Raw genomic sequence first — 17,112 nt, 5'->3', positions numbered from 1 at the left:
CGACAATAAATTTACGTCCGATTCGTAATGTTGATTCCAATATTTCAAATGAAAATTGCATTGCTCATTTGAAAATTCAAGTTTCGTACGAAATTTTCTGTTAGAATAGCGAGAAATCTCAAACTAAACTGAATTAAACATAACGTAGCAGCTATTTCGAGAATTTATTAAGATTCAATTTATTAACATTAGAGTTGTTAGGCTAATTTGCTGAACGTCAACGTTTATATACAGATGTACAAATCTCTTTGTGAAGTTTTTTTTATCAGAATACTTTGTGAGTAGCTGAAGAGTTGGGAATGGTAGGAATCTTTTAAGAATATACCTATCAAAATTCACAAATATGGTGAGGTGGTCGATACTATTAAGTACCCTATATATATGAGTGGTTTCATTTAAATTCAGATCATTCGGGCTGTTTGATTACAAAAAAAAAAAAGTTTTGCTTTCCATGAATATGACTAAATTATTTATTTATAGTCCATATGGTATTTTATATTTGAAAGTCCATTACTGTTTGAGTTATAAAAACAAGATTCGTTATTGACAGTGTCAATTAAACGTTTTTCGGGCTGGCTTCAAGTTCGAGTATAAAAAGAATTTTAAGTTACTTTGTCTATTTTAAAGTATTCGGATTATTTTTCATCTAACGCATCTATGTGGAGTAAAGAAGGTAAAATGAAAGTAGAATGGTCGAATTTAATTTGAGTGGGAACATTTTTTAGAAAATAAGGTGAAGCATTTTATAAATAGAAAAAAATATAAATATGCGATTTCAATCCGAAACTTGTTATTCTGAGACACACATATATATATAATACAAATTTGTTGTGCGATTACTATATGTTTTTTTCTCGGGTACTCCCGAAGTATGTGAACTAAAATGGCGGACACCGGAACGTAGTATGTGTACCAGGTTATGCCATAATTTCAGGTACAAATACTCTATAATATTATGGCCTAACCCTAACCTGGTACACATACTACGTTCCGGAGTCCGCCATCTTGGTTCACATTCTTCGGGAGTACCTTTTTTCGTGCAATGTCAGTACTGCCACGGTTCATGTAGTCAACTGTGGCGAGTAATACCACGCGAATATTTCAATTTTGTTTTTGTTATCGGCGTCATGTGTTGAATTCACGACTTTGCATATTAGTTTTAAAAATAGATTTGAATACGGGGTCGAACTTTAGTTCACTGTAAGCTCTCAATTCAACAATTGCTACGTTTATTGTTTCTGCTGCAGATATAACAAGATGCAGCTAATAAAAAAGTGAATACAGTCGTTTAATATGTGCTCAAAATTAACTTTTTATGGATAGGCATGCAGTATCTCACCAGTTTATAAAGTATACTCGATTACTTACAACACTGAGATAGTATGTGATCTGACAAGGAACAATAATTTAGACGGGTATATGACCAGAAAGACAGAAAATTTGACAGACAGCTATTTATTTTTACAAAAAATAACTTTTCAACGTTTTTTTTAAAGGCGTATGATATATTACAAAATGTCGTCCGTGCACTTCAGAGCAGTGTTTTAACCTAGAAGTCCAGGCTCATGGAACGTTTTGAAGGTTAACTTGTGGGATATCGTTCCAATTCAACTTATACCTATACGTATTTTATTCGTGATTTCATCTGACTTGCGTGATAAGCGAGAACAGATCGTTGAACGATTGATACATATGTTCTATAAACAAGCATCTATCAAATTTTGCAATCACATGACGTATGCTATGCTGAGAAAATCATGACATGATATAATTGTAAGTCATATTTAGTCTACGTTTAGCATTTTGTACAACGAAAATCTTGGAATTGCTATTAAAATTAGGCCTTTCATATATTAAGATTTCTTTGAAAAACATTTCTTTCTTTGTGTCAAATTTAGAACAGAATTGTCTGAGAAGTTTTGCTCTAATTACGTGGTCATATTATTTACAGTTTAGTGTGTTATGCCGGTAAAGATGGAGTTCGATCTATTGCGAATGTTCTGTTGCGGTTTTATCCTAGTTGGTTTCTGCGTAAGTGAGGAAATTAAACCGACTCCAAAAAATGATTACATTAAGAAAATGTTCAACCCTGAAAGAGAATTATCAAGTCACATTGCGGCGTTTTACAACGGGGTACAAAATGGTTCGATCAAACTTCAAAGGGAAAGACTGAACTGCTCCCACGATATGAATTTTACGACTATCACTAACGACGAAGATCGGAGATTTTGCTGTAATGAAATTGATATCTCCTTCCGACAAGCATGGACGGGGGTACTGGTGCATTTAAGTGACTTCTTGAGGGCTTTGCGTGATCTACAATGCTCTCAATTTAACAATGAATGTGATGCAAGAACTTATGCCTTCACGGAATTCAATAGCCTCACGTATGATCGGTTTTGTAATGAATCTCAATTCATGGACAAATGTGAAAACACACTTACAGAAATTTTGTTAAAACACGGAGGATCTGTTAATATAAACCACACTGATCCGGGAAATATCACCGATCTTGCGAACGGAGACACCACAGTAACGTTACTGAAGCAGATTAAGCAAACAACTCTTACCTTGGATGAAATGTTAAAGACTTGTGTTCAAGCAGCGTTGGTTAATGTCAACAGTTGTGCAGGATATTTCGAAGTGAAAGAAACTCAAGCTCCTATGTGCGGAATTGTTTGGTGCGGGTTCACATCTGATGCATTCAAGAGATATGATATTTCGGAATGGATATGCATGCCTGCTAGGTGAGTGCTTGAAGATATTTAGATTCATTTGGTCTAACTTTTTAGCTATAACATAAAAAAAAAACGCACAAGATAAAAAAGAAAATTTAAAAAAAAACAATAGGTTTCTAGGGTCTTCAAACTTTTTTAAGTACTGAAAATTGGAAAACGACAACAACAAATGTCATCCCATTTCGTGTCCGAAAATTAAATCTCCCATGAATTTATATATAGAAATAAATTTCAAACGAGTTCTATAGAGTTATATTCGAATCAATTATGAAGCATCTCATGTAACAGATGATCTGAAACGAATTAATAATACCATCTTATAACGCGATGCCGAAGTAATGTATTCATTCATTCTTGTGTATATATATTGATAAAATGTTCTTGAATGTCATATTTTATGATATTTATTTTTTGACAGATGCCGAGCAAACATTATCATACTGATGGTTGTTGCTGGATTACTGAGTGTAGCAAGTACCTTAACCAACACCATCGCCCTAATTGTATTTTGGAAAAACAAAAAACTTAGAGACAGTCAAGGAATTTACAAAATTTCTCTTGCAGTTGCCGATCTCTTAATCGGAGTTTTCGTTTTCCCGACTGTTATAGAGACAATGAAACGAGCTTATATGCCGTCCATGCTGTTACATCATCGAGAAACAGACGACGGTATGTCACCGAAGATGGATATTGGAAGTTTTAACTCCAGATATTTCAATTTTATCGGATTCTTTTCAACTTGGTCTAACTCTGTCTCCGTATACATATTAGTGATGGCAAGTTTCGATCGATTTATGGTCGTTTTCCGACCGTTACGATACAACTTATACACAGCAAAATCTCTGGCAATAAAGATATCAATAGCAGTATGGGTTCTGGCCCTCATGTTTTCACTAATCCCTATTGTATTGCCTAATTTTGAGTACAGGTTTATCGCTGCTCTTTTTGTCTTTATATCTGGGGACGGTGAAATGATAATCTTAGCAATTGCATTTGTCATACCGATATTTTGTATGTTAGTCACTCACGTCGCCACTTATGTGTTTTCCAAAAAGAACGCGAAGGCTAGACCAAAGGTGATATCTTCTGGCGCCAAAGTGAGATCGATTAGTGTTGAAAACCGACTTGCCAAAACTTTATCCATCATGGTAGTCGCTTACTTAGTCTGTCTTCTACCAATGTCTGTTGTGATAGGACTACATTTTGTTCTCACCGAAATCGACACATTTTATCCCGCTGAGTTAAACATAAACACTCTTACTCTTGTAACTTCTTTAGAAATCATATTTTGTATTCTTTTTATTTCAAACAGCTTGTTGAACTTTTTTATTTATAACATAAGAAGTAAAGAATTTCGTAGCGCTTGTACAAAATTGTTCAATATCACAAAAAGTAAACTTAAATCTAAATTAATGAGAAGTTCAGCGAAGGCAGCAAGAGATAGGCGAACTTCTGCAGCAATTTCAAACGCTTCTCACATTACAGTGAGTTCAAATAATAACGGAACTCTTTCAATAAATCCTAAATTGAATGAAGCAAAATGAATATAATAAGCATAAGGATTAGAAGTTAATTAGTTGAACGTAAAATTAATGTTGAAATATTTTACTAATTTGCTTGTATTTGTCAATCTGACCGTATTATATTTTATTTGGTACAAAAATTAGTGTCTTCAGGTGTACAGTTGTGAAAAATGCAACTTACAGAACTGCTTTTTTTCATTGCAATGCGATTTATTTCTTTAAGGTGTGTTTTAATATTATATTATTTTGCATAACGTTTAGGCCTACATTGTTTTCAGTATTGCAGTATTTTTTACTTTTATACACATTTTCTTTCCATAACCTATTGTGATCAGCGTAGCGGTAACATGTTTTTTTTTCAAATTTCGACACATCAACATGAAGATAAAAACTCAAAAGCTCATTTTTTATCGAAATTATACATATCTTTAGTCCTGACTTCGTTTATTTGTTGACTTTTTGTTTTCATATGTGTTACTTGGTCTGTTTTTAATTTATTCATATTGAATAAATCCCAGTTATCGGAAGTATTGACGTTCGTTTCAGTTAATGATAATAGATGATGGTCGTTTTTGAACCAATATGTTGGTTCAGAATTGAGAGCATTGGGGAACATAAAATCATTTTGGAGCGGTCACGAACTTTCATCACTGGGTGTTTTAAAACAAGACGCTAAGTGTGTATATATATATTTTTTCGACTTGACTATAAAATGTTAACTGGCATTCGATGAAATTACTGAAAAACGACAAAAATTCCTACATATCGTTAGAAATCGGCGACTGCTTGTTTATTACCTTGTTCGGAGCGTAAGGAGTTAGGTAATAAGCGTAAAAACTAGAATGAATTATGAAAATTCATCTTAGTGAAACATCGCATTTTGCGTCCTTGAAAAATACAAAATTAAACTAATAAAATATTTTATTTATTTTGCAGAATCATTTATATATATATATTCCCATTTCATTTGATAGCAAACCTAAAATGTGTTTTATTGTTATAAGACCCGACATTTAAGCAATGCATGCGGTTTCAACATATATATTGTGTGTGCGCAAAACGCTTACTGACAATAATTATATGCAAAATATATTCATTCCATTCGCCATAAGAAAATTCGTACTATGTTGACTGGTTGGACAGAAAGTAAACTCACTAAAAAAAAAACCATTATTATTTATTTTCAAACATTTACATGTTTTCATTACTGTTAAGAGATTTGGAAAATTCAAGAAATTTCCATCTCATAATAATATAAACAATCAATAAGACATCCAGACCTAAATGTAGCATGCCTATAAAATGTCTTTAATTCATATTCTTCACTAGACTATTCGTGAAGGTTCAATACTCAAGATATTTTCTTTAAATACACCAAGATTTATATATATTAGTATACATAAACGTTTAACAAGGTAAAGCATGCAGACAGTGAAGATATAAGTTTATAAATAAAATAGAAACAATTTAATCCAGACAGCTCGATTCAAGTAGTTTGTTTCAACAATATTTGTTTCATTTATAAATAAAATCTAATTTGCATACAAACACTCCGCAGAAATATATATATAATTATAATCTGTTAATGATAGAATTGTGATTACACCAATGAAAACAAAAATTGCGTAACATTGAGGTTTTATGGTAAATCACTATTTGATATGCTGCCACATATTTGGTATTTTTATACTACATATTATTGTAGTATAATGAGTGCGGTTCAATTCATCAAGGATTAACAAATATAAATAACAAATATACTGTTCTATATATCTACAAATTCAACTTGTTATAAGGCTGCTTATAGCAAGGTTCCGAGCCCATAATAGGAGGAGTACCAATGAAAAAAACTGCTCGGAATTTGTGATGTCATTCAAAGTAATTTTTAGGCTACGAAATATAAAATATGAAACTATACGTTTATGCTGAGTTGACAACTAGTTATGTTACCTATATGAACAACACTAAAGAATAAAACGTTTCAACAAATTTTAAATAAAATTTAAAATTTAAATGTGACAAACTAAAGATAACTAAAATACAAAGAAAGGTGAATTATTACAACACCAGCACGTCTTTTTATGTATTCGTGACAATCTTTCCAAAAACTTTAGAAAGACCGGGGTCCGAAGCAAAGCAAGAGCAAATTAGGACAGAAACAAGTTTTTATTATTTTTGTTTTTACCTAAAAAAATCTTCTCTGACTCCCGATTAGCCGACCATGCTACTGTCGGTTCCTTATTCCAAAAAGTTCAAAAATCCAACCTCGACTCCTATTTCCAATAAACTCAAAACACGACTTCTTCTTGGAGTAAGATGCCAAACCACGGCTCCAGTGGTAACAATTGTTCAAAATTATGAAATATATGAAAAATACTGATGACTTCGATCATTTAGGCTGCAGTAGTAATTGAATTTATTGAACTTGAAACACCTGAAGATGTTGTTTTGACATTAGAGGTCGAGTCTGTAAGTTTCATTCCACCTTTTTCTTGATGACGATGTAACTTGTTGCAAGAAAATTGTTGCTGAATTTTACCGGTAATACTTCTGAAGAGTTCTCTACTCATCGATCTGAATTCGGGGCTTCTTCCATTGTAAATGAAAATATTCCATAAACTATTTGACATTAGTATAAGTACAGTGACAGCTTCGAATGACATCATAATTGACGACGAACTTTGGTTGAAGTTTTTCGGATCATTCAGATAAATCCCGCTTACGAAGAACTGCGAGATTGTAAGAAGCACCAATGGTATGAGACAAAAAGTAAAAACACCGACCATAACAGATAAAGTTTTCACAAGCTGGTTCTCAGTTTTATTTTGGTTTGTTTGGGCGTTAGATGCTGGCATCCGAGCATTCCCGGCGTTTCGTTTGAATAATGACAAGGTCGCGATGTTCGTTCCCCATACTATTAACAGGGGAATCACCATGACTACGGAATATAAAATTAAAGCTGATCCCCCACCTAGTGATACAACAACAGATGCAACGAATGCATAGAACAGGCCATCAACAGCAAACGGTAGGAGAGAAAAAATCAAACACAATATCCAGACAATAGCTATAAGAATCTTTGCAATTGATATGGCACGAAACTTGTTGTATTCAAGAGGTTTATATACAACCATAAGTCGATCAAAACTGGCAACCATGAGTGTGTAAATCGAGACAGACAAGGAAAGCGTTGTGAAGAATCCTGAGATTCCTAGAAACTCATATGATGATAACACATCTGTTATTGTTGTGATATTCCTTCCGTATTTATCAACAGTATCAATCACCTCATGGTGAAAATTGAAGCTTTCGTGTATCGTGGTGATCATTGTTGGAAGCACGACTAGACCAACCAGTAAATCAGCGACTGCTAATGATATTTTGTATAATCGCTGGCTATTCATTGAATGCTTCTTCACAGAAAAGACGACGAGTACAGTGATATTGGTACAAATGATTGCTAACCCTAAAAGTCCCGCAAACGACATAAACACGTACATGTTTACTTTGCATCTGTATAGAAAATAAAAAAAAATTAAACTGGATATAATCAGAAAAAAAATTTAGAAAAATTAGTTTTTTCTAAGTTTTATAGAGACAGTTTTATATATTAACATTGTCGTAGTATTTTATTCTTTTATTTTGCAAAACAAATGCTATTGAAATGGCTGTTCAATGAGACAAAATATAATTGTTGCCTATGTTCGAAATGAACTGTGCCCCTAGATTTGATTATGTCATGTAACCTATACTTACCGCATTGGCATACACATTGAAATCGACACTTTTTTAGTCAGGAACACTTCAGCTGGAAGTGCACACCAAACAATTTCACAGAAAGGAAGATCTCCAACTTTCATTTCGAAGAAATTTTCTTGTTTGGGCATTCCTCCAATTTCAACTAATGATGCTTGTACACAAGGTTCGAAAAGTTCTTCGAATTTCAGACTTTTTATGACGGTGGATTTTGCAGGAAGCATTTGAAAATCGGTTTTGTTATGAACAGGACTTTCGTCTGTTTCAAACGGCATTCCTGATCCTGATCCCGAAGTGTCGATTTCTTTGGGAAATAACTTTTTTGAGCATTCAGAATAAAATTTCTCAGGATTGCAGAATCGTTTATATAAAGTCTTCGTGAAATCATTGAAAGGAAATGTTGGCGAATCGCATTCCTTTCGAAATTGTGGACATTTCCATAATTTCAGCAAATTCAACCATTCACTAAGTTTGTTATCAATATTACGCCATCTTTTTTGGAATGTTTTATATAGAGAACGGCAACATTTGCTTTGTACGGAGATATTTTCTCTAAATTTTAATGGATTTAGAACTTCACACGATACAAATTTTGAAACACGAGCGACATCTGCTGATTGGTTCAATCTTGTAACTTCATCGTATGGAGATGTCACGTTTTCCTCGCGTGATAGGCTTGTACGCATCAATAAAACCATACATATTAAGATCAGTTCATGTACTAACAACCTATGCATCGTCTAGAAAAATAATGTAACGTGAGATTTTTGTCATAAAAACAAGAGAGCAGCTCAAATAGTATCAAAGCTTTGACAGTCTACAGTTCTACACTCTACCTCAGGGCTACTATTTTTACCGAAGATCCGCATTCAAAACTTCACAATTATTTGGGTCCGGTGTTTGCAGAAATTATATTTCGGCATCCTTAAACGCGCACTTCCTCAACCGGCTAATGATTATATCAGCTAATCGAGATTGTATATTATGGTGTTATAGTTCTTTTCATATATATTCAAAACAATAAAAGTCATTTATAAAAGGAAACTTCAAAAGTGGGGCTAATGATTCGAAATAAAGAATTAGTTGCGGTCCGAATCAAATACTCGAAAGGTCCGGATTCGGACCGCGGTCCGCCAGTTGAGTAGCTCTGCTCTACCTTATGAAACAAACTCTCACGATTTCGCTGATACCCAGATGGTTATATTGTGATCGCGGAACGCCACATGGTGTGTAATTTTTAACTTTAAAGACGTCATCACACAAAACTTAACGGTGAAAAACAGCAGCAATCTTGAACCACTAAAAATTGCAAAGCAATCGGTCCAGTTTCCCCACATGAACAAAAAGAAGAATACCGAGCAGACGTATACTAACAACAACAAGTCTGCACTCGGGACAGTTCGGAACGCAATGACGTGAATAATAAATTTATGATAATATACAGGAACGCAACGTCCAAATATGAAACAAAGAAAAATGACATCATATTTCTACGGAGTAGAGGCCGAGGTAAATACCTTTCCTAAAAGTGTAAAAGTGTCTCTTGATATACATTTCTAGATACAAATCTAGAGCCAAAATAAACTTTATTTTTGTCCATAGATTTAAATATTAAAACAATCATCTTTATTCTGTCGCATTTTGAAGGCTTAAATATTTCTTTAACAAGCCTAAGACTCTTCTAGTTCAATCGATAGAATGGGATTAATTTGCAATCAGTCAAATCAGTCTCTGAAAAATGCTCTATCTTGGTATGATTTTTCCTATTTGAAGGTACTTACCCAAACACAGGAAACTTAGCATTCACGATTCAATATTACAACACAACTCAGACCATAATATAGATAAATTGGTTTTTCGATCAAGCATTGATCAACGTTATAGGTCATAGGTACACACGCGAATATCAAGATGATGACGTAGATACAAACCACAATAGATGGATTAATCGGCATAAATATTTCAGTGAAAAATTCAAAAGTAAATTCTAAAGTATTGATTCTGATATTAAAAAATAATTGTATTATTTCAACATTTCTTCTATTTCGTCAAGATAACCATATTCTTACATTAACGAAACACACGAATGATGTCACATGACCGCAACACTCGGCATCGAGTATTCAAATATTAACAATGTGTGAAAATTATTTATTTATACGTATACACATCAATAAAAAGTACCAAAAGTAAGAATATTTCGAAGTTTTTCAATCCGATTTTTCAGGGTTATTTTTGATTTTTCCTTTCCTGTTCACCTAGTTTCAAGTTAATTTTACTTCAATTTCCTACAATCATGGTACAATCATGCCATTTTAAGTATTTTTTCTCCTAAATTGCATTTTCATATTATTTTTAGAAATTGTCATTGATTTTGAGTGACCCAACCTGACCTCAATCATGAATGAAATTACGTCAAATTGGTCAAATATTGATGACCGTGTAACTTAAATGCGGATATCTCATGAAAATAGAACTTCAGATAAAAAATAGAAAAAAATTTACGTCTTTAAACGCACGTTGAAATTTCTTTAAATATTGCAAAATATTTTGTTACAGTCAAAATAAATATTGTTTAATGATATCTACTAAAAAATTATAAAAAAACAAATTTACATGTGTATTTTGATCATAGTAATGCACTCAATCGATATGGTGGCACAAAAAGCGTTTTTCTTCCCGTTAACAAAAACAGAGCATGAACTAATTAAAAACAGAAAATCGACATAGGGTGCAGTAGTTAGTACAAATAATCCATCCGACAATGCAAATTTTGACCGCTTGATTCTGCTTGAGTCAGAAACCGTTTTAGCCGAAATAAGTCATAGATAAATTGAGAACTCGTACTGGACAATTAAGGAGATACTTTCTAATACCACTGATAAGCTTCCTTCCTAGTTTCGTCTCTGTCTGTTTCTCTCTTGGACACAAATGGACATGGTGCCACATATGCTTGTTATATATAACTATAACCCTTTTTGCTAGTGCTGTCAAAATATAACCAATTTGCTTACAAAATTTCTTCGTAAACTGACGTAAAATGACGATTATTTTCTCCAATGAGTCATTCAAACAGTTACAAACAATCAGATTAAACATAACAATCAAAATGTTTCTTCGAAATCGTTTCATAGTAAACTCACTACAACTTCCGATACTTATACATGATCTTTGACTTTCATAACAAATTATTTTGATAAAATCAATTCGCAGTTTCAATATCATTATTAAATGTTTTTCTACCGTTTCAAATTTCCTGTCGTAATTCTCAATGATGACGATCATATCAATATAGAAATCACGTTTCATAAATCATGAAGTTCGGCTTAAAAACTCAAAAACATTGCTAGCGTCAAACAATCAAGGAGAAATATCAGCATTTCTTGGTTATAGATTTAAATTTCACCCAAAACAATGTTTATTTTATTACAATAGTTTTTTGAAAATAACTGTTTGTTACAAATATCATTTCAATTTTTTTTTTGTGTTAGTAACGTAGTATTTATTTATTTCTATATATCTAACGGTGATTGTTCAGTCAAACCCAACAGAGCTGTGCGCAAGCAGTTAATTATAGGTAAAGGCTTTATAGAATTTTGAAAGATGGAAATTGTCTCCTCAATTTAATAAACTTGGAGTGAGGTGAGGGTTATAAGATTTCAACCGAAAATTTTTGACTAATTCAAAACTTTAACTATTGGGCCATCGCACACACTAGTATTGCTTTAAGTACATGTAAAAAATAAACCTGCAATGCAAGACTCATTTTGTAATCTATCTTGTGTTCGACACAATTGGTATAGTCAAATACAGTGAGTATTCGATCGATTATAACGTTTTTACTACTGATGAGGAAATAATCAAAATCAAAATTTGAATACAAAGCTGCACATGAACTTTTTCTTAGGTTCATTTACAGGCTATGACTATAGAAATGTTAATAAGAAAGAAAATATTTTTGTTATGCTACAAAATTTTCTATTGATCTCAACATTTAGGAATATGCTTTTCTCCCTTTCACAACTGAACAAAACAAACAAAAGAAAAATGTGAACTTGAGTGTGCTAATGTTATTTATGAACTCAAACCTTTCCGTGGTAGCATAATTTATCAGGTATCAAAAACTGCGTGGGATGCTGATCGCGAGTGACACGAATGACAATGCCAATGTACTACAAACTAGAAATCGTTGAAAAGCCTGATTCAGCGATATTCGACAAGATACTCCTATCTGATACGCATCTCCTTATGGTTTTCATAATCAAAATCTAACAACAAGGCTTATGTTTTTAGCATCGATCCACCGTAAACTATTGTTAAGAGATAATGTTCTCGCACAATCTGCTTATGCATAGGTTCTTAATAATTGATTAATGCATAAGTAATTGTGAGCTCATAATTATATTTCACAAGCTCAATTATCTAATAATGACTAATTTACAAATGAGTATCTTTTCAATTACTTCATTATAACGAGGTTTCCCACAATAATATGAGTGAGAAGTCATGAATTTTTTATTTTAACACCCCATCCAACTTTCACAGCACTCCAGTACGTGCCAAATTCCTCAGCGTTGCAACTGAGGAAGCGAGCCGCGCGATAGTCTGCCAACCCCATTTTACCTTCAAAAACCTGAAATACTTATATATAGTCATATGCATAGTTTTGCTCAAAAGAATGTACTCTACAAAAACAATAATTATCGTTTTTCAAAACATAAAAAATGTCGATGTTCATGATAAAATTGTCAAAAGGCGACATGTATTTACACTTATATACATACAAAATTGCAGTAAATAATGAAATGAAATCTGACCACCTTATCCTCTAACTATCTGTTCTGTTTCGTGATACGGGCTGAACTATAACATTTTAGTAGTTTATTTTGGTGTATATAGGATGTCTATAAACTATAAATAAATAAATAAATGACGATAACGCATTTTGAAAAAACACTTACTTTCAATCGACGCCTTTTACCGTGTCAGTAATAGATTAATATCACTATAAAACCCAAAATTGCATTTCAAAAACCTTCGCGCTATATATGTATGAGAATTTAAAAATAAAATTCCATTTAAAAGTTTACGCTATGTGGTGTATGCCAATTTATAAATGAAATTAAAAGTGAACGGTTTTGTTTTTATAATGTTTTCATTTCTTTCTTGGTTATACTTGTATTGTTGATATATATCACGATTGATCCTTACTTTGCATTATGACGTTATTTCTCTATAACAGTGGTTATGTAAATTGGTTATGATCACGTCGGCATATCCCAAATACCCGACTAAACAGGAAATGTGTTGAGGATTTTAATATTTTCATGACGGTTTGTTTTTTAATCTGTATACGGTTTTAATAAACAATAAACTCAAAACTATAAATTAGATATTATCATTAAGCATTTTCAAAGTTTTTAACATGACCAGCAATGTATAAAGTTAATCTATGAAGCTACCGAGTCCACCCATAATTTTCCTGATCGGTGACTCATCCAATAATAAGTTATCAGCTTTGTAAAAACAAAAATGAAAATGTTAGTTTCATGTAGGTAGAAATTGGCTACTCCCGTAGCATGTGAACCAAGATGGCGGGCCAGGTTAGGGTTAGGCCATAATTTCAGGTACAAATACTACGGAAGTCACTTGGCTAGTCCCCGAACTCCTAATAGTACTAAAATAGGGAAAATTGAAATAAAATTATGGCCTAAACTTAACTTGATACACATACTACGTTCCGGTGTCCGCCATCTTGTTTCACATACTATGGGAGTACCAAAAATTGTGAATTTTCTAACCATGTTGATTTCAATTGGATGCCTACTATATTTTCCCATCGCCACCCCGTGATTTGACCCATTGCTCTAGCATCTACGTTATGCTACAACTTATGTTTTCTACATACATTAAATAATGAGAGAAACACTGGTGTGGAGTGTACAATACAGTAAAATGCATATATAAATGAAGATATTAATATTCCCATATTGTAGTCTGCGAAAATAAAAAAAACGTATTTGCAAACAACGAAACCCTGGTACAATATAGGAACACGTGAGAACGAAAGATCATGTTATCACAGGGTGCCGAATAAGGAGCAAGTCCTTGGTAGATGAAAACGAGTCGCGTTGTTCAAAGAGAAACCGAAACCCGCTGGAGAAAGTGGGATAGTACCAAGGGCTCTTGTAAATGGCATGACTCAGTATGAAAGTTTTAATGGCAATATCCGTATATGAACTTATTCACAACTCACATCCCATTACTGAATTCATGAATTTTTGTTTAGTATAAGTTAGCAGTCTGCCAAGTTGAACGATGTGGTTGAAATAAAAGAAAACGAGTAAAAAGTTGGAAATAATATATGAAGCCAATGTCAAGGGTACAAATGTTAGTGAGAGAACTATTAGGAATAAACGGGTAAATGAAAAAAAAAAAACATTTTAATTGGACATCAGCAAGAACACGAAAAATTCGTTGGTAAAATAATTGAAATTTAAAATAACATTTATCGTCCATCCAAGTATGGAACTAAACAACAAAAAACACGTTTCGCATGGCAAATGAGAATCGTCCGCGTGAAAGATAACAATGTGTATTTGCCATAATCACGACTTGTGTGAATATTTGATGCCACCATCATCAAGTCGAACTGACTATTAATCTGTTTAACTTACACCAAACCTGGATACGAATAGTTGGATTCAAAATTATTCCAATTTATAGCGTGTTTACTGCACCGACAGCTAGGGATTTGTTCAAAAAGAATCGTTTTAAAACAATTGTTTTAAATCAAGTTTTTTTTGCCTGTTTTGTTCAGAATGGCTGTACTATTTGATTTTTTTGTATAAAATAGGTTGAAGAAAAATGAATGTAAAAACATGCCAAGCGCTTCTCATTTGCAATAAATCTTTCAAAATGCCATAAATATCGATAGAGGCTCACACACACCTCCTCAAGCTGTAGTTCAGTGGTTTGCGCAGTTAAGACGCAACCGATAAGCCATTACGTTTAAGACCCCGCTACGACGAAACCACTTTGCGAAAATTAAAATGCGATCGAATAAATGAGTTTGTATAACCTTGAAAAACTCTATCGCTTTAACCTTAAAAACAAAGTATGCTAAGCATAAATTAACCGAACAGTATTAACCGTAACAATGCCTTCATTTTATGAGAAAAATGCCAATACATGAACTCGAAATCCATACTATGCGTCATAACAGATTAGTTGTGGCGTCTTTGCATCTACAATTAGCATAGGCTAGGCTAGAGTGTCTAATCATTTATATCAGTAGACTGCCGCCGAATTAAGCATATTCTTCATTATCGAAAACCACTCGTTTTGCCGCAGGCTGCCCCTGATTTTGTATTTGTAGTAGGCTCGTGAGCTGAGTTTCATGATTTATCTTACTCAAAACGTCTCTCTGATATCTCGGATAAACATTTCGGTTAAAATCTTATGACTTTGGTGGAGATACAAACGTGGCGATAACAGTACGCAATAGAAGTCAAAATCAAAATAAGAATATTTACTTACATTTTTGAAATTATAATTTCGGCTGCGTGTGCAGCTGCCAGAATGCAACGTTTTGGCATAGTTCCGCGGCGATACAAGGGCTATTTCAATAAAAAATACAAAAAATACAGGAAAAATTTGATTTAAAACAAGCCCTTGTTTTAAAACATGAAAATTGATAAAAAAAAAAAACCTACCGACAGCGGATGAACTGATCTACATCTGTAAAAGGAAAACTTCATTAGTTTAACTGATTTGTTTCCATTCCTGGATATTCACAGACGTATGGGGTCGTTTGTAAATTAAATTCGGTACTTTATATTGAATGTCGGTTTGTTACCCACTTTGTGATAAGTTTATATGTAAACAAAGGGTTGCTACTGTCACTTGCAATACCACTGACAGTCGCATTTCAGTAATATCGACGACTTCACGAATCAAATGCTAATATAACCTTATAGAAAATTTATTTTGATTAGTAGGTAACAAAACTTAAACTTGGCCAGACAAAATACTTGTTGGTGTTTACGTCTTCACATCCACAATTCAATACATTCTATCAGCACATCTTATCATGATCAAATGTTTTTTAAATTTAAAAATAGTTTAAAACTTTGCATTGACATTTCATACCGTGTTATTCATTGTATATAGATGATACATGCGTGACATTAAATGACTATTAACTGTTGATCGAAAATAATATCTTATATAATTTAACAAACAAGAACTTCCAAAATAGATGATCAATCGAAAATCGGTGCGATTAATGACTTTGTTATTGAATACTGATCTTTAATTATGCAATCAAGCTAATTACAAAGTTAGAATCTTAACTTATTGAAGAAGTTTCAGATTATCGAGCAGTAAATGTTGTTCATAGTATATGGTTGCCATAGCTTGAATGCTATAAAACTTTTTTAATTCAAATTTAACTTAAAATGTTACACAGCCAATGTCATTTAATGAGAATATTATGGTGACGAATTCGTTCATTCTAGATTACAATGGCAAAACGATAAACTGAAATATTCCGTACATATTTGTGCACTGTTTATAATTGTAATATAATATTCTTCATATTAATAACCTTTCACCTAATTTTCAGAACATTTCATAAGATCAAAAATATAAGCAAATTATTATATGTCAATAATTTAATGAGGAAAACCTTCTTTAAATAAAATTGTAAATGAACTACCGTCATGAAATATACTATATACGGTATTTCTGCATGAAAAGGCCATTAGCTGCGGTATGCAATCCCCTGAGGATAATAATAATTAGGTAAAAATCACAAAACGATATCGTTCTAATTCAGATAGTTATATTTCAATTCATCCATGCACGATAACTCAAACATGTCACCCTGCTTCATAATTTCTCATTTACTAGAATATAACCTCTTACCCCCAAATTAGCGTTAACAATATTCACTTTATTTTCTTTACTGTCTCTTTCAGTGAATAGCTTCCTGCAAAACCTTTCAATTTTTTTGTAAGTTGCATAAGTAAATTCTCAAATATATTAGTTACAATATTGTAATACTCAATTAATAAAAGTAGTGAATTGAAAAC

The 17,112-nt window shown here is 32.8% G+C and overlaps 2 protein-coding genes across 2 annotated transcripts; one reads left to right on the top strand and one right to left on the bottom strand.

Annotated features, from left to right (window-relative positions):
* Positions 1-1,547: 1,547 nt before the first annotated feature.
* Positions 1,548-4,883, top strand: LOC120331318 (uncharacterized). The gene is made up of 3 exons (XM_039398389.2): positions 1,548-1,773; positions 1,952-2,747; positions 3,157-4,883. The coding sequence occupies exons 2-3, from the start codon at positions 1,963-1,965 to the stop codon at positions 4,280-4,282; spliced, it is 1,911 nt and encodes a 636-aa protein (XP_039254323.2). The 5' UTR covers positions 1,548-1,773; positions 1,952-1,962; the 3' UTR covers positions 4,283-4,883.
* Positions 4,884-5,212: 329 nt separating this feature from the next.
* Positions 5,213-8,818, bottom strand: LOC120330939 (uncharacterized). Its single transcript, XM_039397930.2, has 2 exons — positions 8,018-8,818; positions 5,213-7,774 (listed from the first exon to the last, which is right to left on the bottom strand). Exons 1-2 carry the CDS (start codon positions 8,752-8,754, stop codon positions 6,655-6,657), a joined length of 1,857 nt encoding a protein of 618 aa, XP_039253864.2. The 5' UTR covers positions 8,755-8,818; the 3' UTR covers positions 5,213-6,654.
* Between the last annotated feature and the right edge of the window lie 8,294 nt (positions 8,819-17,112).

This window comes from Styela clava, chromosome 6 (assembly GCF_964204865.1).
Source record: "Styela clava chromosome 6, kaStyClav1.hap1.2, whole genome shotgun sequence".
Classification (NCBI taxonomy): Eukaryota; Metazoa; Chordata; class Ascidiacea; order Stolidobranchia; family Styelidae; genus Styela; species Styela clava.
Note: the sequence above shows the minus strand (reverse complement) of the source record. Positions and strands in the feature narration are given on the sequence as shown.